This window comes from Leuciscus leuciscus (genome assembly GCF_965113295.1).
Source record: "Leuciscus leuciscus genome assembly, chromosome: 25".
NCBI classification, from domain to species: Eukaryota; Metazoa; Chordata; class Actinopteri; order Cypriniformes; family Leuciscidae; genus Leuciscus; species Leuciscus leuciscus.
Genome location: NC_138724.1, coordinates 16,063,871 through 16,087,315, shown reverse-complemented (window position 1 = coordinate 16,087,315; position 23,445 = coordinate 16,063,871). Strand labels below are relative to the sequence as shown.

Here is a 23,445-nt window from a genome sequence, read left to right as displayed (position 1 = left end):
GCTTAAAACCTGTACCAAATCTAGTGTGTGTGCGTGGATAATTCTGATGAAGCGGACCCTGCAAATGAACGTTATATATATGTATATATATATATATATATATATATATATATATATATATATATATATATATATCCCCATATATTTTCAGAAATCATAGTTTCTGAAAACAAATGATTGCTGAGGAAACTGCCACCTTCAAGAGCAAACAGATTGAAATGCATAAACCCATGATAATGCATCTATATCCGTTTCCGTTCCACTAATGCAATTCAATTCTAATTCAAGCTTCCTTGAATGAATCTAAATATAAAAAGCTTTCAGGAAGTGATACTCCTATTTATGGTCTATCATATGCTTCTCTGTGATTTTATTTCTTAGATGGCAAACCACCAATGTAAAGTCTAAAAGTTCACATCTAAATGATGACTATATGATCAGATTAGAGTGCTATAAAGGTCACACTGCATGCACAAGCACTTACGGGAATGTTTTAATGCCTAGAGAGACACACTGCTCTAAAGAACAACTTGAGCCGATTAGCTATAATTGCAAGGTGGATTGATGGTGAACGTGGAGTCAGAGAAATGCGTCATCTCCAGTTTAAGGATAAAGTTAGTGTTATATTTAATTCCGCTGGTTTTAGCTACTCTATTTAGCTTTTTTGTTAATTCTGAACAAGTTTCAGTTCCTTACATTACATTTATACTGCATGGTTCAGATGTGAAGCATCTGTCATGAACAATGATTTTCCAGTCACACAAAACAGGTTAATCTTAATGTTTTCCACATGATCATTTATAACTGTCTCTCTATAAATATCTAAAATGTTCAGGTTTTGAACATAACTGCTAAATGTGTAGATATGAAATATATACAAAAGGTAGGATGTAATACCAAAACACTGTTGCAATAAATAAAACATTCTGAAACAAAATCCTTATAGGCTATTATAATTACACAATAGAGACGGCCACATAAAACTATAAAGTGAAACCACTGTCTAGACATAGCCTACTAATTAAAAATGTCACATGAGATCCCCTTTGTCATTTTAACACATGTTACATAAAATGAGTCTCAAATCCAGAGTGCCTAATTTTGTTTGGAAAAAAAGCACCCTTCATGTGCTTAGGTTGGAGTCCTGTACTGGCAATAAAAGTCACTATACATGACGTTGAATTGTTATTTTTTGTGGTTTAAAATAACCTCAAGAGTATTTTGTGGAATTTGGTTTTCTGAGGGAAAGGCATCATGTACTGTAAATGCAAGGCACCATTTCAATACAAAGATTTATAGGGTCGTCTTTTCAGGATCTTGTGTCTAAACTAATTAAAACTTAATTAAATAAATGATTTCTCTCTTCCCAATAATTCTTCAATTCCCCTTCTATAATTTTCATTTCCCAAGAAATGTTGATTCGCTCAAAACAATTAGGGGAATTTTCATAGTGCCACAGATGGGACATTTCTACAGTTTGTTGGATTTTATGTCCCCATGAAACAACACTTCATATTTTACATAAAGTCCGGAGGATTTTACTATGAGGCACTGAAAGGGGACGGGAGTCCCAAACAACCCAATCGCAAGAGTTACAAATGGGTGTAATAATCCGAGTGAAAGTAAAGTGAAATTAGTTTTTTCTTTGGACAAAGGTGATAAGGTGATCTGCCAACACCCTTTTGTCAAATCCATTATCAAGTAAAAGCAAGCTGAACCTATCCGATCAAGCAGCTCGTCAACTTGAGGCATTGGATAAGCATCGAATTTCGATACAGCGTTCACCTTTCTGTAATCGACGCAGAAATGGACAGAGCCGGCCATTTTGGGAACCAAAACTATCGGGCTCGTCCAATTACTGTACGATTCCTCTATTACGCCCAACCCCAGCATGGCCTTTAATTCTTCCTGCATCACTTTTTTCTTGGGCTCAGGTAAACGATAGGGTCGGCTGCGGACCATCTGCGGGGTCGGACCGTTTCGATATGGTGTTATACGAGGTTCGCGCGACCAGGCAGGGGCGAGAACACATCTGCAAAGTCTGTCTGGGACCAGAGCAAGCGGATTGACTGGGATAGCCACTTCTGGTCCGAGAACATCCTCTCCCGAAACCACAGACGCTAGCTCGACCAAAATCCCCTCATTCCAGCGTTCTAGTAGCCTGGCTAACGTCAGACCTCGTCTCATTGAAACGTCGTCTGGGAACCATATGTTAATTTTCTCGTATTTGAGGCGTGGTTTACGAATGCCCAGAGCCGTTTATTGGGCGCTACGAATGTCTATCAAATGCGCCTGTACGTAGCTCATAGCCAATCGTTTCAATTATACCAGATGACGAATGTAGAGCGGCAGAAATTTGACGAGGAAGAAGACGAAATAAACTTGCGTTCTAAACTACTTAGAACACTATCTAAGACTGCATCGAAAGGTAACTTCGCGTCTGCTGCCATGTTGGATCCATAGATATAAACAAACTGCTTCGGTGTGTCGCATAAATGTCGTCATCGTCTTGCTGCTCCCTCCCCGTTCTGTGATTGGATCTCTTTTTGAGGGGAAAATCTGGTCCATGGTGTCCAGGCTGCCTAGCAGCGTGAATAAAATCGCACTGCGCTCAAGGCAGCATGGGGAAACCCAGGCTAGCGTTCTAGCAGGTGGAGCTGATAAATCTGACATGCCCCGGCCCGCACTCTCCCGGTGTAAATTGACGCTCTTGTGTACCCGTTGTACAGTCGACTTTGTTTGTTTGCACTGTAAATATGTCATGTAACAGGTTGGACAAATGCCATAGACTGTAAATGTAAATTTTGAAATATTTGGTCAGGATTGTTCGGTTATAGGCTACTAGCCTGAGTTTGACTACTAGTGTGTTTTTGTGATAGACAGGCATTTTCTTCCTCTGACAAGACTAAAGAATAATTGAATATTAAAGATATTTTCAACAAACCCGCTCAGTTCAAAATAATAAAAAAAAACGGAGAAATGACCCAGATAGTGTGATAGTTTTCAAGAAAACTGACCTATGAATGATTTTAAATTATGTTAAAGTCACCATTAAATTAAAATGGACTATTCTTATTAGTATTTATTATAAATGGTGTTTCGTGCACATCATTTAAAAAAAAAAATGTATGTGCCCTCATAATCTTTCATTAAAATAACTTCCCCCTCCCTCTTGCAGCAACATCTCTTCTGTTCTCTGATGACGTGTGTATTGGCGCGAGGGCGGGATCAACCTGTCACTCACATGAGATCGACCAATAGCAAACCACAACCATCCAATCAAATCCTAATGGACAAACCCAAGCCCCGCCCTACATTTTTTTCTTTTTCGAGAAGCCATTTCACTTAGATATCCATTACAATGGCGAAAAAAAGACTATCACAACTTTAGCTTCAATATAAAAACTGCATCATTTATGGCTTATTTTTCTCAAAGATATGATTTATTTACTGATTCATATTATCATTTGGACAGACTGGCTTGTAGGAGTCATGAGGTGAGCCAGTGAGAGACCAGATGGTTAAACCTGGAACAATGTGATCAGCTTGAGATTCTGAAAATACTCCCCTTCCTGGAATTTGTTTTTATTTTATAACAAAAACTCCCTGTGCGGTTCTGCTCCTATTTCAAAACATTAACCGATGGTCAAAAGGTTATTTTTTTTTATTTTTTTATTTTTTTTTTTGTGTGTGAATCTATCACTGTTTGTATTGTTACCACCAGTGTTTATTCAAAGAGACAGATCCTGACTGAACCATGAAGGTTAGATGTCTTCCAAATGTGCTTGCGCGTTTGTGCATATGGACATATGATTTCAAATGCTAAAAAATATATAATTATATATAAAGTACATATTTAAAGGATATACATAAGTCACGCATAAAAAATAAATGTATGTACAACATTATCGAGCATTATAAATCTAAAGGCTTAAAAGTCACATATAGGAAGATATTTAGCTCTAGGTGGGCATGTTTCAGTGCAATAATAAAAATAAGAATCATAAAATAATACTTAATGTGCAGCAAATTGTAAGATTGCCATAACAATAATAAAGAAACACAATGTCCCTTGTATAATATGATAAATTGTAATTTGCTTGAATATTGACATGAAATACATTAGAAGCCAGTTCACATCTGTGACTCTTTTGTCATGTTGTCATGTCCCTCTCAATATTTAATTCGTTAAGCCATTAAAAATTAAAGAGAACACTGTTTCTTTGTGTAAATCTTTGCGTGCAAGCAAAACCTTCATGCTGTTAATGGCATGGAAAACAAGCCAATCATTAAATGTCTGCAAGTAAAATTGCATTGCTGCAGAAAAATATTAGAATGAATATGTAAAAAAAAAAAAAAGGTTAAAGAATATAGTTTACATTTCTTTAATTTTCATAACATTCACAGTTCTATATTTACAAATCTTTTTGTCTACAGACTAATGTGCTCCTTTTTTATTCCGAACACAAAAGCTCCCAAACTTACTTTATTACTTAGTTGTCCAAATAATGAGTTAAAAATATAAGGTGAATAATCTTGTTCCCGTATTTGCTGCATATTTGAGGACTGTAAATAGTCCATATTTATTTTGCAGGCCCACATTTAAAAAATAACGACTCTTTAATATTTGTTTTTAAAGAAAGCACAGCATGTTTTCACTAAACAATAGTCAGCAGCCAAAAGCAATGAAGTCAGTCCATAGTGACCTTGTGTTGCTCACCGCACCCATATTCAAGCCCTGTTACTGATAATAACTTTATGAAATGAATACAATCACACCCCGAAATTCCTGTTTCCCTTTATGAAAGCAAATCAACAGGCCACTCGCTCTACACATTTTGAGGAACAAGTGCTTGAAAAAATACAAATGACAAAGAAGCATGCATAATTATAAAAGTGAGCCCGTGCGAACACGAATACAAGACATAATAATAGATAAAGTCATGCAATCTCACAAATATATCCTCCTGGGACCCAAGAATAGACTTTTGTCCACTGTAGTGGACATTATATTTTAGTGAATTTATCTGACATCATACATGTCACATGACACAACCTGGGTGTCCTGTAAAGAGCACATTCAGGGCTTTTCAGAGATACCAAATGTTCGGAGGTTTCACCATGAAAACAACTTCTCCTTGGTCTTTAAAAATGTCTGACATTAATTCAGTGATCAAATGTAGCATTCTTATGGAAATATGATAATATATTGTAATTATAATTTAAATTGGACTACTTTTCAAATTGTATTTCATAAAACAACATCTCAGGAAAATGTTATGGGGTTTCAAATAAAAAAAAATACTTTCTGTTACAGAACAGGGCATTGATTTCATAATGTCCACTGTAAAGGACGTCTTTAAATCGTCTTTATCAGGCATTTTAGGAGACACAACAAGTGAATATGGAAATAAATTATACATCAATATTCCTATGAAATATTAGATATTATTATTAAAATGTTGCCAATTATTACTCCAATTATTACACTTCTTTTTTCATTAAATGTTTGCTCCAAGAACACTTTAATGTGCAAATTAGATACAGTGTATAGATACATTGCATTGAATGGGAATATTAATTTACGGCCATTTTACCCACATATTGCATAAAGTAAAATGGTGTATCAATTCATTCCGTTATTTCTTTCATAACATAGTTGAGAATAATCTTTATACAAATTTAGGTTGAAAAAATCCTGAAACCCCAAAATGTATTGGTGATTGAAAAAAAATCCCATTGTTTTTGCCTATACATATAATTTCTTGTCATTTTATTTTTTAAACAACTTAGTCCTGGCGTCCACTACAGAGGACATAGCATAACGTATGAATAAAATATTATTTGTCAAAAATGTTTTTTTTTTTTTACCATTTGTTTATTGTGCTCCAGAGCCGATCAGCCCTATACGCACACTACGCAAAGTGCGTAGGGCCCCGCAAATTACTCAAGGCCCCGCCTCCCCCTCGTGTCAAAGCGCGTCAATCAATGTTTACTATATCGATGAGAAAATGAAGCGGAATTATCTTTCTGGTCACGAAAAGAGAGAGAAAAAAACAACATAAGAGTTCATTGCAGGAACAGTTATCAGGTAGACTTGTGACTCTCCTCTCAAAGTTTGATGTCAGCAAAGAACAGTAGGCTAAAGTTAAGTTGATGTGAGTTGATTTATTATGTTTAATAAACGACAAAGGACAACGGTGTTTGTTTATAAACTGCAGCTCGGAAAAGATAACCGCGTCGCGCGTTAACATGCGATCATATCATATGCACGTGCATGAAATGAAACGCGCACTTTCCAGCAGAAACATCTGTTGTGAGTCAGGACCAGTACAATACGGGCGTGATGGCACTCCTCATTATAGTTTTAAAACAAGACGATGATTATCTAGTCGCTCAGTCAAGGTTTAGTTACAACTCTGCCCAAATGCAATATGGAAAGCAATGTATTGACATTGACTATTGATAGGCTCCATTGAATTTAAAATGTTGATTGGCTGGAGATTCTGGTCAATATGGATGCACATCCCTCAGTAAATAATAACCATCAAGAATCAAGAGTATCAAGAATTACTTTTATCATTTAAAACACAGTGACATGCTATGGCGCCATTTTAGCTTTTATTCATTCACAGGATAATTATGCATTTTTGATATCAATAATTAAATTTTGTACTATTTAAAATGTGAATTCTTGATATTAAGAAAGAACTTTTTACTTGTAACAATGTCTTCTGATATCAGGAATTACATTTTCACTACAACTAGTTAAAGGAGGGATTGTAGTGGGAACACTGGGGTGTCAGGTGTGACTGTGTGGCAATGACAAATGGTTCATGGCTCACGGGTCAGGTATGAGGGCCCCTAAACAGAATTTTGCTTAGGGCCCCAGGGAGGTCAGGATCGGCTCTGTTGTGCTCTAAACAGTGTGATGACATGGAAAAAAACTAAATTCAAAAAACTTATTTTTTCTGGGTCTCAGGAGGATATCATGTCTAATGACAGGAATTTGTAGTTTCTCAGTAAACAAACACCGTGCAGGAAATTCCTGTCAAATCACCCTATAGTGCTTATTGTTTCAAAGCAGCTTTACAGTATCAACAGGAAAATAATGCAACAAAGTTTGTTTCGGCTGTACAGCAGATCTAGAAGAAAGTCAAAAGTCATTGTCCAGCTTAAAGGGCACCTATTATGCAAAATTCACTTTTACATGGTGTTTGAACATAAATGTGTGTTGGCAGTGTGTGAGCAAAACCACCCTAGAATGATAAAAATCCACCCAGTAGTTTTTTTACTATCTCAATAAATCACAAGCACTGTCTCAGAACGCCCTGTTCTAGATTTCCCTCACTGTGACGTAGAAATGCGCTAAGCCCCACCGACGCGGTTTGATTGACAGTCTGGTTTTGGCATAGACCCCGCCCTCGGTGATCTGCATCCTCCATTGTTTCAACGACAGCCGGTGTGTAATGTCTCATAAGAAGTGTAACTTAGGTGTTCTGTTGTGGAATTTAAGAATGGACATAGTAGTCTTCACTGACATCAGAGCCACAGAAAACGCAGCGGATGGATTTTATTTATGAAGAAACGGCGCCACTTAAACTTCCTTCATTTTCTGACTGACTGTTTAGTGAACGAGGGTCAAAGTTAATCAAGTGTGGATCATTGCCTACAGTTCGCGATTCAACGTCACCTCCAGAAGTAAGTGTATTTTATGATTTTTGAGCAAATAGTAATTTCAATCGATGTCAGCCAGTTCAACAACAAATGCGTCTAAAGCTATTTATTGTCGTCGACTCGTCGTCATAGAGGTCTCAACAAACAACGTCAGACAGTTTTAGGCTATCATTTTTGCAGCAATTACAAATGTAAATAAATTAAGGTCTGCTCTATCTCCATAGACAGTATATAAACGTCTATCTCCCTCCCCTTAAGAAAAAAATAAATAAATCGTTTGTACTTAGCAAACGTTATCACAGTATTTGTGTGTGTGTGCGTGTATGTGTGTAGTTTCAAAAAATTGCGCGAACGTTATCACAGTTCGTGTGTGTGTGTGTGTGTGTGTGTGTGTGTGTGTGTGTTGCACATCCATAATTGCAAAGGGGACGCGATTAAAACTTTGTAAGTACATAAATGTATCAAATAACCATTCCGAGACGTTTAGTCCATTCTCATTCGTGTCTCTTCATCATCTGGGTCCAGCAGCAGGGCGGGGATATGCAGCTCATTAACATTTAAGGTGGTACACTCCAAAACAGCTCTTTTTAAAACAGGCCCCAAAAATGACATTTTCAAATGGTTATAATAAATTAACTGTGGGGTATTTTGTGCTGAAACTTCACAAATGCATTCTGGGGACACCCAAGACCAATATTACATCTTGTAAAAAGTGGCATAATAGGTGCCCTTTAAGTAAGTTCAGTGATGGTTCATTTCTGTTGTAAAAAATCTATACAGCCGGAGAAAAGTGATGTCACCGGCCAGCTCAGTTCAGTTCTCATATAATGGTGTCAAATGCAGTCAGATCAATAATATTGTTGAATATTTAGTGTTCCCAACTGTGAACAATATGACCGTTTCTCAGATGTTACATCTAGAAAAGAATTTCTGGTGTGGCTCTCATTTCATAACATACTGTAAAGACACGCTATAGTTCATGAAAGAAGTGTTGAACCAGTTACATTAAGGCATTTAGTGCACAATTCAGAGTGATTTTAAGTGCTTTTGTTTCATACAGTGGGATCCAAAAGTGCACAAGAGTGCTGTATTTTAATCGCAGCTCTGCTGATGGAAAACAGCACAACTGCGAGAGTGAAATTGCTTTTATACAAAAAGTTCCAAATGAAATCCCAGCAAAACTGTTGCACGTCTCAAAGCAACACACAGTAGCTGTTTCGTTCCTGAATGTATCAGCGTTGTGGAATAATCAGTTGAGTGAATAATTCAATGACTCACTCACAAACACAGTCAGTGTTATGTGTCAAAAATCGCATACTGAGTAGGTACGTTTAAATTTGCTTGGTGACCTTTAAAAAAGTATGTTGTATATGAACATGGCCAGAATTCAGACATATTGTACTCGCTGTGTTGTTACTGTCACATGACCTACCAGCGTCAGTTGTGTCGCTTCACTGCCATTCATAAACTCTCTCCCTTGGCCTCATGAATCTCACCAGAAGTAGTAGGTCAGTGCTATTTTTCAATCAGTGTTTTCGAACAAATCGGTTGAATGAATGATTCAATGACTCACTTAAGTTATTAAATTCTAAAATGTCACTTTAGAACTAGTAATGAAGGAACATTGAGTCGTTTCATTGAAGCTTATTGTATTATGTGCGTTACCTGCATCTAGCTGATATTCTTCAGGTCAATATTCATAATCACAAAATCCCTTTGAATGTCTGCTGAGGAAATCTTTGTCTTTGACCATTTAACAGTTAATGGGATTTCCAATGACAGCTATAGCCAATGCATTTTTAACTAGTTTCAAATTGTTTAAAACTTTAAGTCCCTTTCAATATAAAGGTGAAATCACAATAACAAATTTCTCAATACCAAATACTGCATATTATTTAAATAAAATTGCATTTATTTGAAAAATATTATTTAAATAAACACTATCAGCCATTATGAAAGTATAAGAAGTTTGTACAATAGGAAATAAATACAAGCAAACAGTTCAGTCAAAAGTACAAAAGCAACATTAGTACAGGACTTCAGTTAAATATAAAGTTATGAAAAAGTAGGGCTAATAGATTAATAAGACCAAAGATTGCCTGCTTGATATACCCAAAAAATAATACCCCATGCTTAACCCCTTAACTGTTCCCACGGTCACGGCATTTTTGTGCCGTGACCGTGGAGGCGGGGACATGTGTGACGTAGCCATGGGCTCTTACTAGACCATCTCATTCTAGCGTTTAATGGACCACTTGCACTAAGTTTCGTGACGCACTTCCGCTTGGAATCGGGATAACAGCTGCATTTCTACTGCTGAGGGAACGTGCATTTTCATCCAGTGCTTCTCCTTTACTTGTTCCACCATGCGGTTCTTATGCATGTTGCGCACATGCCTCTTTAACGCAGCATACAGCGTTGTTTTACACTTTGCTAGTTGATGGATAAAGTATTCTTAAAGTGCATTCTAAAAATCGGAATAATTCGTAATGAATAATTAATTATTCATGGTATTTTGAAGTGCCCACGATAACAATACCGTGCATGTTCATTATCGTGATACATCGTATTAACATATATTTGCACGTCTAATTTATACTATATCTTTATACCACTAAATTGGCGAATGTTTTAAAAAGTGACTTGTGACCTAAGAATAGTGCAGCGTCTGAAATATTCCTTCATTTGACTTCATAATGGGTTTTTTTCACAGAAAAATTTCTGAATCCTGAAACTGTCCGAGCATTTCCAGGTTCTGAAGACAAAAGCCCAAATTTGCATTGCAGTCTCAGACTTTGGACCCCACCGTATACACTCAACAGAGATGGCAAGCGTGTAATCTCTTTCACTTCAGTGTTTACTTCCCTATAAACCTCACTTGATTAGGCCATAGTCTACACCAGACAACCACTGACACCTGGCAACGTGTTACTGATGGTTTTAATCAGCTTAAGTCCGAAATGCTGGAGGACGGAAGCACTGACATTTATATAACTACTTTGACCTTAAAGTGAGCAGAGATTGAAGGCACTAGTGACTAATGCGGCCATAAACCAGTCCTGGGCTCTGAGCTTGAAAGCATTATTAAAAGCAGACTTAGGAAAAAGGTCATATTCATTCACAGTTTTAGTGTAATCACGTTCATGGGAAATACATTTGTAATTTCCATACATGTCAGCCATCATGGCTGGGATGAGGAGGAGGCATTCTGATTGAGTCGGCTGGCATGGGCTTCTCTTGTCCCCATGTTCCCATACATAAGTGGCATGATGGGAATCAACAGGACAAGAGAGATAAAAGGGGACATCAGTGGGCACAGAGTGTCGGACACTTAATGGAGCCGTTGATGATTGTTGCACATCACGTCTGAATCTTGTTTTTTGGTGACATACGTTAGTCAGTCCATCAGCAATGTTTTGTATTCCTCCTCTGAAACAAAAAAGAAAATGATTTAAAACAGTGCTAGGGTGTTGTAGCAGGTTGCCAGGGTGTTGCTATGGAGTTTCTAACCCAGCTAACAGGAAATCTTCTCAGAACTTTGGCTAACATAACATTGTGGCAAGGTTCTCTCCAGTAATGTTAATAGAATGTTTGTTTAGAGTTTTCTGGGCCCGTTGCACCTGCTGGACGTAAAAAGTTGGACGCATAGTTGAGATGCCATTCATGATTTTTACAAACTTAAATTTGCTAATGCTAAAAAAAATGAATTTGCTCATCATAAATGAAGCTACTACACCATCTGATTTCAAATGAGTCAGATTACCTAACGAGTCAGCGTTTATCCAAAGTCTCCCTGTACATTATTACAACGTATGTAAATTGTTATTTATGTAACGTCCTAAACATGTAAAAGGTTATTTATAAGTCTGCTTATTAAAAGTGTGGGGATATGTTGTTTGAAGTCATATTCAAATCGAATTTCTTGAAATCCGTTTCAGTCTGATCGTATTTCGCGCGGTTTATGTGACTTTCTTAAGCTACGTAAAACATAAATGCCAGAAGTTGTTATAGAAAACATGCTGAAAATCGCTGCAGAAACAAGGTTGGGTTTTTGGAAAGTACCGGACGAGCAGAAAACGACAATATAACGGAGACATGTTGTGAAACCGGCGGAGACGACAGCACAGAATAAAGCAAACGCAAACCAGCCTCCTACCGTTCAGCCGTAGTGCAGCGGCTTCACAATGTCATGGTGTAAATGAGACAACATCTGTATTATTTACATATGTACATATAACATTATGCACATCTGTATTACAACGTTGTTATATCGCATATCATGTGTAAATGAACCCATCATCAACATTACAGTTCATGTCTGCAGTTACAATTAACTCACAATTGATTCAGAGAGATGAAACTAACCTTTTCCGAACAAGTCATGACTTCTCACTTTACACTTACCTTTGACTAGGTGTAAGATTTAGAATAATCAGTTGCGTGAATAATTCAATGACTCACTCACAAAGACAGTGTGTCCAAGATCGCATATTGAATACTACATTTGAATTTACTTTGTGACCGTTAAAAAGTATGTTGCATATGGTATAAATATGCAGTAATAATTCATTCAGACATATACTAATCTTTTCTGAACAAGTCATGACTTTTCACTTTACACCTACCTTTGACTAGGTGTAAGATTAAGTCTCAGACGTGCAGTGCCTAGATGGTGCAACAGATATAATTTCTATTCTATGCAGGACTTAAAGCTGCCGTCGGCAACATTTTTTTGATCATATTCAGTGTAATCGACACTATAATCCGACAGAACAACATAAATAAGGTGGTTTTAGAAAAAAACCCGAGCTTCTAACTCCACCTGGAGCGTGTTATTTGTTTTGCAAAAATCCAGCGCTCCCGCTTCATCAGGTCCAATCAGCGCAGGGGGGGTGTGATATCTGACTGTCAATCACAGGTCGTGCACACGCCACAGATCCCCCCTCACTCGCGCACGTTAATATCACATGCACACGCCACGCCTGAAGTTCGCCTGGAGATTGCATGAAGCGTGATGGCGGAGAGAAAATCTACTAACAAGCTTCCAATTCCTCGGTTATTGCTATCTATGGATAGATTAGCCAGGGCAGCCTACCTCCGAGTCCATGGTGTTGATAGATGCTGAAGAGACGGACGCGTTCACAGAAAATCAGGTACACACGCACAGTGACGCACTGACGAGCACGACCTCGATGGTAGGGTGCTCGCTGGTAGTGGGGAGGGGCATGAGAGTTGTAAACATTCAAAATTTTGGCTAATCGACCCAATCTGCCAGACTTGCCGACGGCAGCTTTAAGTCGCATTTTACATCCAGCCTAGTCTTACAACCGGGTGTATGTCCAGCTGGTGCAACTGGCCCCTGGTCTTTAATAATGTTCTTAAAACATTAGCACAAAAACGCTAGCACAAAAACTATATATATATATATAAATATAGCACAATAATATAATATTCTTTAATAAAAGAATAAAAAGATAAAGCATACTTAGTTTGTGACGTGCAGCCTCGTTCAGTCCAAGCGCAGTATGGATCACGGGAAAGAACACATTCCTCACAGGAAGCATTGTAGTCTTGACATCTCTGCAGGTCTAACACCGACAGCTGCCCAGGATATCCTACAAACAGCTTCTTCTGCAGATAAAAACAACAGCAGTGAAAATTTGCAGCAACTAGGAGTATTCGTACGAGGTACATTCTCTTCTCTCTTTTTATTAAATCTGTTTTTACTCCCAAAAAAGCTATTAAAGGGTCTCTGGACAAACGAACCTGAACAGAATCAAGTTTCATTGATTGTATGGGTGCTGAGCCATCGCACAGATGCGTTTCAGAGATGATAAAAGCTTCGGAGCCATCCTCCAGGATCTTGAAGATGTCGCCATTATCTAAGAGCAAAGACAATGAATGGGAGTAAGGCCGTCACACATCTGGTGCTGTGTGTAGCACCAGCTCTGCATATCCTTCTAAAGGATCCCATGCTTACAAAAGAGTGGCTGAAGTTTATAAAAGTTTCAACATGGGTTGTTGAAACATCAACAAACCAGTAGCTTGTGCAACAAAGTGCTACATTTCATTTCAAAGTCAAAAGGAGGGTTTCAATTGGAGACCTAAAGGCACAGCAGGAACACAGGGGGGGTTGGGATTTTAGGGGTCAGAAATGTTTTTCTTGTGCAAAGAACTTGACACTGTTTTCAGCAGATTTCAGGGATTGAAAAAAATGATGAAATGACCCATATGACCCCTTTAGGAAAACAACAAGACCAAAGCCGGTAATGAGGGAAGGGCTTTTTATATCAAGTGTTTTGTTATTTTCTCTGGTATGAAGGAAGTCACGAAGCAAACATCAATATACAGAGATCTTGAACCAGTTTACCACATCCATGTACCTGTTGCAAGCAGCAGCACATTGTGCATGTTTTCATCCGAAGCTTGGACTCGGTCAACAGCTATCTTGGTAAAGTTCTTATTACTTGTAAAGAAAGGTGTGTCTTGTTGAATGGGATGAATCCAGTCCTTCATCTCCGGATAGTCTTTAATTATGTGGAGGGTGGAATGTGGAATGGAATTGCTGTTTTCCACACACTGGAAAAGATGGGAGTTATATAATGTCATTTCAGTTAGCATTGTTTAAGGTTTGAGGTTATAACCATGTCATTGTTACCAAGACAAAGGCCATGGTCAAAATTACTGTGTATTTCCTCAAGTATAAGAGGAGATTTAAAATAGCTATTGTGAGGAAACAATAGCCTTGGCTCACCAACAATGGCTATAGAAATAACCCATAACGATTCACCTTGGGTCAAGAGTAAAATGATTGAGGAAGTTGTTGAGCATAAATAGGTACACAAAAATAAAACTTAGGAAAATGTGAATTAAATAAACATTTGCGGTGAAAAGGCTTCACTTGAATCAAAGGTTACTCAAAAAAAAATTCTAAACAATGTTTTAATGCAAAAAATAGGATGATCCCATTGTGATAGACCCAAGCAGAATGTTTGGTAAATGCTAATATATTTACACATTTATTAATTAAAATGATGATCTATTCCTTTTTATATTACTAAAAATAATTATTTACATTTTTATTATCATTTAATTATTTATTTTATTATTTTTTCCCCAATTAAGCTTTTCTCTTGCGGCCCCCAGGGAGTCTCCGGGGGTCAGTTTGATTTAGAACATTGTCATCTTAGAAATAATACAACAATACGCTGATTTCACGCAGCCGCCATTTTGAAATCGAAAGTGAGGCTCAGGTGGGAAGAACCCCGGAAGTAAAGATAAACAACAATGCCTTGGATTACCAACCTGAAGCTGCTGCCGCGATTTACACTATTGGATGTTAATATTCAATATAGGATATATATATAGTTCATTCCTGCTTCTTTTTTTACATTCTGAATTATATATAAAAAAAATATTTTATTTATAAATGAATTTCACTGTATATAGTCTAACTCTAAAGTATGAAAGAAATGTATGTACATTTTTAGAATTGACACACCATCATTAAACACAACAATACGCCATCGCATTCACGACTCTCCTGTGATTAAAGGCGACACTTCCGGTTTTCTTCCCACCGGAGCCTCGCTTTCGATTTCAAAATAACGGCTGCGTGAAATCAGCGTATACCAGTTGAGCTATTCATCATCTGGAAACAATATGTGGAATATTGTTGACAAGCTCATGGAAAGGTCTTGTGGTGTTTGTGAATACTAGGAAACTGAAAATAAAGACTTCCCTACACATTATTTGACCACAGTAGTTAACTTGTAGGTGTTGTAATGCAGTGTAGTGCAAAACCAAAAGAGGGCAGACTAACAGATCATTGAGTTTTTCTATCCAAACAAAACAAAATAATATGATAAAACAAGATGTTTATAAAGATTATTCTGGAATGTTGTTGCTCACCGTTCCTGGTCTTGGGCTGGGAATGGCCCTAGTATAACCTTTGAAGGAAGATTTCTCAAAAACATAATCAAGATCCTTCAAGTAGTAAATGCAGACAGCAGTAGAGTTCCTGTGCAAATGTTAAAAGAACAGATTGTTAACACACACACACACACACACACACACACACACATATACATATGATGGCTTTTTAGTTCGGGTACAATCTGCGATCTCTGGGCCAGTTTGTTTTCTGGCTTCCATGGCTTCAACTTGCTGTGTTTTCCGCCAACTGGCAACACGGGTTGTCGAAGTATTATTGGGTAAATTGGCAGTGGGCGGAGTCACATAGACCAAAACAAAAACAGACATTCCAACATGAAACACACATTTTAAAGTAGAATAACTGGCTGTTGCATTGTTTTTTCAGAGAAATTAGTTGGTGAACTTAGCATGTTTCCTAAATATCCGCTAACATATAGTATTTTTATGCTTTAGTACAGTCGTCATTTGCAGTGCTTCATGGGAGTAGGTGGAGCTAAAGAATTCTTTTGGTGTTTTTTCTTTTTCATTGACAGCCAATCAGAATCCTTCCTGCTTTCAAGAGCTACAGCATTTAAAGTGGCAAGCGACAAAACTACAGCGAGCGCGTCGAAAAAACTTAGCGTTATCGTTCGTTGGTGTGTGGATGCGAATATAATTTCCTCTTAGTTCAGCCTTCCGATTGGAACAATGACTGATGAGCTTAATAAACAAGCGACAATTGACTTTTTGTGTTTGTACTGATCACTTTGAGACTGTGGCCCGGTTTACACATGGTATTAAGAAGTGTTTTGGTCGATCGGATCACAAGTAGACGAAGAAAACACATCCCGTTTACACCTGGTATTATAATCTGTCTCTTTTGTCCAGTTTCAACCACTTATATCCTTATTTCTTCAAGGGGAGGGTAAATGTATGGGCTTTTTCTGATCTTTCGATCTAATGGACGAAGTAAGCTCACGCAATTTACATATCAAAGTGCCCGAAGACGACAGAAAAACATACGGAGAGCAGCAGCTTTTATTTCTGCTCTGAGAGCCGCAAGACGACGCAGAACGCGGTGAGTGTGTGTTAGAAATCAGGAATGGTGAGAGAACATTGTGCTTGGTACGTTTTCCTCTTCAAACCAAACTTGGCTCTCCAGTCAAAGTTGTAATCCTGTCTCACTAGCGAGCTTCCCATTATGTTTACGCATTAGATCAGTAGGTGGAGAGTAGATGGTCTTTTGTAGCTGTTCGAACGCATTCGACCACATGAGCGTTTACACTATCCGGTCGAATGCGTTTTCGACTACCTCTGGAAGTGGTTGAAAGTGGACAAGCTCAAAACATTTTAGACCCTGTTTACACCTGTATTTAGCGTCGTCCACTTGAGATCCGATCGACCAAAACGCATCTTAATACAAGGTGTAAACAGGGCCTGTGTGTTGACTCAGTTCTCTTTACTGCCATGATTATATATGGGTAGGGATGGAGACAGTACATTGGGTACTTGTTAGTAGCTATATTTCTGTCATGACAACTCTCGAAGAGATTGGCGTGGTAATGGATGTGGCAATGTTAATGTATTTGGTCTTGGCGGAATAGATCTGCTACGCTTCTGCTGCTGTAGAGCAAGTACCGAGACTTGCTACTTCCAATACCTTCACAGACATGCAGCTGCTCTACATATAACATACAGGTGGAGCTGGGGAAGGTGCAGGGTTTCTGAAGTGCCAAAACAATGCCAAGTATTTGAATGTTGAGAAAGCAAGCTCATTGGTTCCACAGCAACCAATCAGCTGTGCTATGTAGATAATGATGTGATCGCTAACAACTGAGTTAAGGACCTATCAGCCAGCGCCATCTAGAGTTTCATGACAGAACTTTGAACTTTTTATCTTCATTATGAGATGAAAGTAGTAAAAAAAAAAAAAAGAAAAAAAAAACTCTCCATTGATAAAGATGCTATTTTATTGCTCTTCTCGAAACCTTCTTAACAAGAAGTAACAGAGTAAATCCTATTTAAATATCAGAAGATAATGCAGTCTTTACCAGCTGCTGGAGAAGAGCGCATACACTCGCGACTTCTTCCAGTCCTCAGCATGCTGGATGAAAACATCCTGTAGCCGGTTGAAGTACAACGACTCACTAGGAATCCCACACACGAGGCGTGCCTTCAGGAAGGAGGTCCAGATATTCTGGAGGTACAGCTTGGGACCGCCCTCATCAACCTATGAGAGATTGTTTATTTTCACAGGTATATTTTCACAAATATTCAGCTGAATTTCAAGCCCAGATATCAAGCATGTCTATCCACATGCCATGAAAGCTTTGTTTCTCTTCAGAACGTTCTCAGATCTTCCCTAATGTTCTAGCAAGGTTCTCTCAAGGTTATGAACAAACATTCTTCCAGTAACATTAATAGAATGTTTAAGTGTTCCGGTCTTTGAAAATATTCTCAAAACGTTAGCACAAAAACATTGTTTATGGAAATATTCTTCTAAAACGTTTTATTAGGAATTTTCCCTAAACGACAGCCTACTACTTGTTTCAGAATTGACAAAGAACATTCAAAAGTAACGTTCCCATAATGTTTGCAAAATGAGTTCCCTTAACATCCGCATAACCAAGAAAAAAACTTTTTTTAAAAACTTAAAATACAAGATGGTTTATGAAAATAATGTTTTCACAAGATAATGTGAACGTTAGCAAACTGTTCTTAGAGCATATTTTTTATTGGTTGAGCAACTTCTGCAGCTCATGCTTTGTTTCCAGAATCTGATATATGTCCAACCGTCTTGTTTCCAGCTGATGTTTACTAAAAACTTTGCTGAAGTGCTGAAAGAAGAGTGATGACTGCATTGCTGGGCTGACATTGTCAAGTTGGACGCCAGGGAGGCTAGGAGTGCTGAAATGCAATCTGGCTTTGTAAGACATCTCTTTACCACCTCCACAATAATCATGGCAACCAATCTCTGACAAGCAAATGCCTTTATAAGTTAAGGCCATTCATCTTTCCTTGAAATGAGTAGGATGATAAAATTGCTTTTGAAGGTCACTTTTCCACAATAATTGTTCTCTCAGACATGTAGGAAGCCTCACAAAGAACAGACACATCTTTCATATCCAAGTGAGAAACCTACCTTACAAACTCTGGCAACTCTAGATATCCAAGGATCAGCTTCTGGGCTCGTGTCCGAGTTTTTTTCACGAAATAAGACGTATATCTTCTCATTCAAGGAGTCATTTTTGCGCTCGGCCAGAAAACTGGAGATAAAAGTGGGTTCTGTGGGGGAGTCCGAATAAGTCATGAATTATTTCTTTATTCATTCCACTTTTTACTAATTTCAATGAACCTCAACTTTAGCTTCAAGTGTGAAACAGTGACTAGGGAGTATTTTGACAGCTGAAGCTTGGGAGTAAAAAATGCTGCGCTGTATGCAGACTCAATCTAAGCAAATGAGGACCTTTCTGTTGCTGAGCAAACTCTTGTCAGCAAAACTAGTGTATAGGCTACTTAAGTGCAGTCTTTAAATTACATTAGAAGCAGAGTAAGATCTACGAGTTCACTTAGACTAATCTGTCCTAAGTTCCTTAAATCTGAAATAACCTTTCTTTGTGGACTTTGTGTCCTCAATTAGAAAAACAGTTCAAACAGTTCATACATAAAATACGAGTTTGCCTAAAAATGCTAACATTTAAATTTTTAGTGAAAATGTGTGATTCCACCAACCTGAGACCCACTGGTCATGCATCCATACGCTGTTTCGATTTCCAACTTTTCTTCGAAACTGCAGAAGGGTTCCATCACTGTAAAGAGGAGCTGCTGCATAGAGGTCTCCATCTGCACATTTAAATGGCAACATTCATTACGAAAGAGCTGAATCACTTTCTCGGATCTGTCTATCTGCTTAATGAAAGCCTATTCTAGATAAGCATGTACAATCCTCCAGCTCATTCACAAAGCCTGCAGATCAAAATATTAAGTGGCTTGTGCTCCGCACTTACCTGCCATCAGAGACAGCGAGTTCTGTGTACATGTGTGAGGTGAGATCCCTGTGCCGTCTAAAACCTCAGTGGAATGATTGCTTTCTGTGGGACACTTTGAAAGGAGACAATTAAAATTAAAGTTGAGATGTCAAGAATTTCTGTAAGTCCTCACATAATATTTTATATCAAGAATTCACATTTTTGTAATAGTAATAACTGATATAAAAAAATAGCCATTTTAACAAGTAAAAATTATAATCTTGATATCAGGAATTATTTTAACTAGTGAAAATTTGAATGTTGATATCAAAAATGATTTTTTCTGGGAATTAAAAGTCAAATTGGCGTTTGAACTAGTAATACATTGGTTCTCAATCACATATTTGAGTGTTTAAATGTGAATGTCACACAGAAATTACTTCATATTAATAGTTTTTCACTAAAGTTTATTTTATTTGCGGTAAAATTAACGACAAGCTGAAACCAGACATATGCACAGCCAGTAAAGCTGACAAAAATTACAGAGTCCAAGCTTATATAAAAAAAAAAATTTCTGTCTTTAATTAGTTTTGAGAATGGCACACTTTGATTGGGCGGAGATTTGCTGCGAATGCTCTCTGAGGCGAAAGTTTCGCGCTGAGCAGGAAGAGAGAGAGAGAGAGAGAGAGAGAGAGACATCTTTTTATTAAAATTATCTAGCCGCAGCCAATGCTCCCAATAAATAAAAATGCACTCTACGAAAAGTACATAAAAATACACTGTAAAAGAAGTTGCTGCCTTAAATTAAGTACAATCATCTTGGATGTTTAAGTCATTTCAACTTAAATACGCTCTATGCACGAACGCTGTTGACGTATTTCCGGTAGAATCTCAGCCAGCGTCTTTACTTCTGCTTAGCGCGTTCTAGCGGCAAAACCTTCATAAAATTCAAATATAAAATTTTCTCAGAAACGGAGACAACGATTTTAGAAACCGATTCGCTAGTCGGATTTCGCATGATATGAGAGAATACTCACCCTCAAAGTTGTCGATGTAGCTCAAAATATATCATTTAAAGCCCTTCTCTTTCTTACTCTTAGGTGTGACAGCTAAATGCCTCACAATATTGTTAACATCATTCACGTTAACCACTGGAAGTTCTTGTAAACAACGAGTGTAATTTACCATTATCTCCACCGAACGCAAAAACGGCTTCTGACGCAGCATGTAACAGGGCAGGCTGAGACAAAACGCGGAAGCGATCGTGCATAGAGCCTATACACAGCATTAATGTATAGATGAGAAGTAAACAAAAAAATATATATTTTATTTGTGTTTTTTTTTTTTTTTTTTACAATTACTCTTTGAATTTTTGGGGTCATACTATTTGGGGGGTCACCCCAAAGACAAGGAATGTAAACAGTAAACGAGTAGCTTATGAGGGTTAATCATCCAAGTTGATTGTACTTAAAAAAAAATTAAGGCAGCAACTTTTTCATATTCCGTGAATCTGGTGGAAATTTTACATACACAAATAGAGTTGAGTCAAGATACACATATTTTTTCCACAGTATGGTCTTACTAAAAAAAAAGGAAACAACACGGCAACATTTGACAGAAACTGCGCAGTTCTAAATATATCGCAGAGCTATATGCAAAAATCTAAATTAGTTTCTCACCAGTTTCCAACACTTTGGCTCTTCTCCATTCGTCCCACATACGAATGTGCAGTCTTGAAATCTCTCAATTACCGTGACTACATTTTCACAATAGCTCTGTATATATGGAGGAATATTAGAAAGACTGTTATAAACCACAAAACTCCATTTGTTCTTTTATTTTTCACTTCTTCAAAAGAATTTAAAAACTCACCTTACCACATCTTGGTAAGTTTGGATTCAGAGTGAAGTTCTACAAATAAAAATAAAACATCATCTGAATAAATTCTATAGTTTGCATCTCTATAAACCGTGTTTTATTTTATCATCTCAGTCACAAAATTATTTTTTTATTACATATTTGAGTACTACACTGTTAAAAAAATCTGTAGAAATTACAGTATTATTGGCAGCTACTTGCCAGTAACTTACTGTAGATTTAAATTGATGTCATTTACTGGCAACAGTTTGTTCAAAGTTAAATGAACATTAAACATTAACAAGTCTTTATCTTTACAGAATAAAACTAAAATAACAGCCTCATGCAAAGCATTCTGGGAACCAAAATCTGAAGGAAAATAACAGAAAAAGGTTGATGAAGATTTCTGGTTCCCAGAATGCTTTGCATTAGGTTGTTATTTTATAGTTTTATTCTGTAAAGACAAAGACTTGTTAATGTTTAATGTTCATTTAACTTTGAGCAAACTGTTGCCAGTAAATAACATTGATTTAAATCTACAGTAAGTTACTGGCAAACAGCTGCAAAACTACAGCAAATTTTTTACAGTGTATGACTGCACAATTATTTAACAAATATACAAAGCAACAGGTCACATGAATGTTTTCTCACTAATCAATCACACAATAAACATTTAAATAATGTATTGCAACCATAGCAACAGATTGGGCATGTTGATGGAAATAAATCTTTCATGAACACCTGATATTCTGCTTTTGTTTGATTACGGTAAATGACCTGAATGAAACTGCACTGACAGACACGTTTGATATGGACCCAGCTGTCTGTGTGCGTCATGGCTTCATTTCTAACTATCTATTCACAATATATAATTTAATATAGGCTCAATTTACCAATTACTCCCACTGCTAAAAGTTTCAGTTAACTTCAGTCTCAACTGAAGCGTTAAAAATAATCATTTCTCATTGATATGCTACAATGCTTTATATTCCAACTCTGAAATTAGTTTGAATAGAATTCAAATAATATTATTTTAATAAAAATAATAATTTTATGTAATATTTTCAATAGAAAATGGCAAAATCATATACATGCATTGTTGTGATTCATATAAATATCACATATAATTGACATTAATGGCCATTTACCTCCAAAATCTGACCAGTGTCTACATCAATATGTAGAACATTATTTAATCCTCCCAACCAAAGACTCCTTGATCCGTCTTCATGAAATAAGACTGTATGGCTACAATTCTTGTTGTATAACAGTAGAGAGTCATCTGAGAAAAATAAAATAAAACTTGGGTAAAGTTATGTCGTAGTAAGATATAATATATCACATCTCTCACAAACACAATTTAGACTGCATTATTTAATATATAAAATAATATATATATTTTTTTTTTTTTTTACTATAATTAGTCTGACTACAGGGTAAATTAGTATTTTCTCTTACCTTGTTTTACTGTTAATCTGGGATTCCAAGAGCAAAACACGCACTGAAAGCACGCTCCATAAATAAACCAAGGATACGCCAAAATGCCTTTGATGTCGACAGAGAAATATCGTTTTAGGAGCATTATCCTGGAGAGTCTATTCGCTCAGAGTACTCGAACACATCTCATCTACAGCTGAGTTCTTGCGTAGACTGGAAAAAAAGAAAAACCGTCGGTTGGGAAAAAAGTGAGCCTCTCCAATTGGATCAGACACACGTAAGAGCTCAAGGGTGGTTCCCTTTTGAGAGCTCATCTCAGGGACCCGAGGTTACGTCAGTAACCGAGACGATATCGCGGATTCACACACATCATAATGACATGTACACAGTTCTAGACTAATGATATAGTGTGTTGTTAATATTTTCTAAACATTCACCGTTAATAATTTGCACATGGGCGTTTGCAGTTAAATCTTTCGACTTCAGTCGGAACTCGGAATACAACATTAATTTGTCTTATTAAAAATGTCACTTCAGTTAGTGTGACTTAAAATAAGGGCCCAAATCAGTCAAATATTGTATCACGAACTTC

At 37.2% G+C, this 23,445-nt stretch overlaps 1 protein-coding gene across 1 annotated transcript; it reads right to left on the bottom strand.

Annotated features, from left to right (window-relative positions):
* Window positions 1–7,249: 7,249 nt before the first annotated feature.
* Window positions 7,250–23,083, bottom strand: sema7a (semaphorin 7A (JohnMiltonHagen blood group)). The gene is made up of 13 exons (XM_082159299.1): window positions 22,875–23,083; window positions 22,565–22,698; window positions 21,432–21,470; window positions 21,239–21,334; window positions 19,599–19,692; window positions 19,324–19,434; window positions 18,734–18,876; window positions 17,643–17,821; window positions 15,589–15,697; window positions 14,061–14,256; window positions 13,444–13,559; window positions 13,163–13,308; window positions 7,250–11,106 (listed from the first exon to the last, which is right to left on the bottom strand). The coding sequence occupies exons 1-13, from the start codon at window positions 22,996–22,998 to the stop codon at window positions 10,683–10,685; spliced, it is 1,911 nt and encodes a 636-aa protein (XP_082015425.1). The 5' UTR covers window positions 22,999–23,083; the 3' UTR covers window positions 7,250–10,682.
* Between the last annotated feature and the right edge of the window lie 362 nt (window positions 23,084–23,445).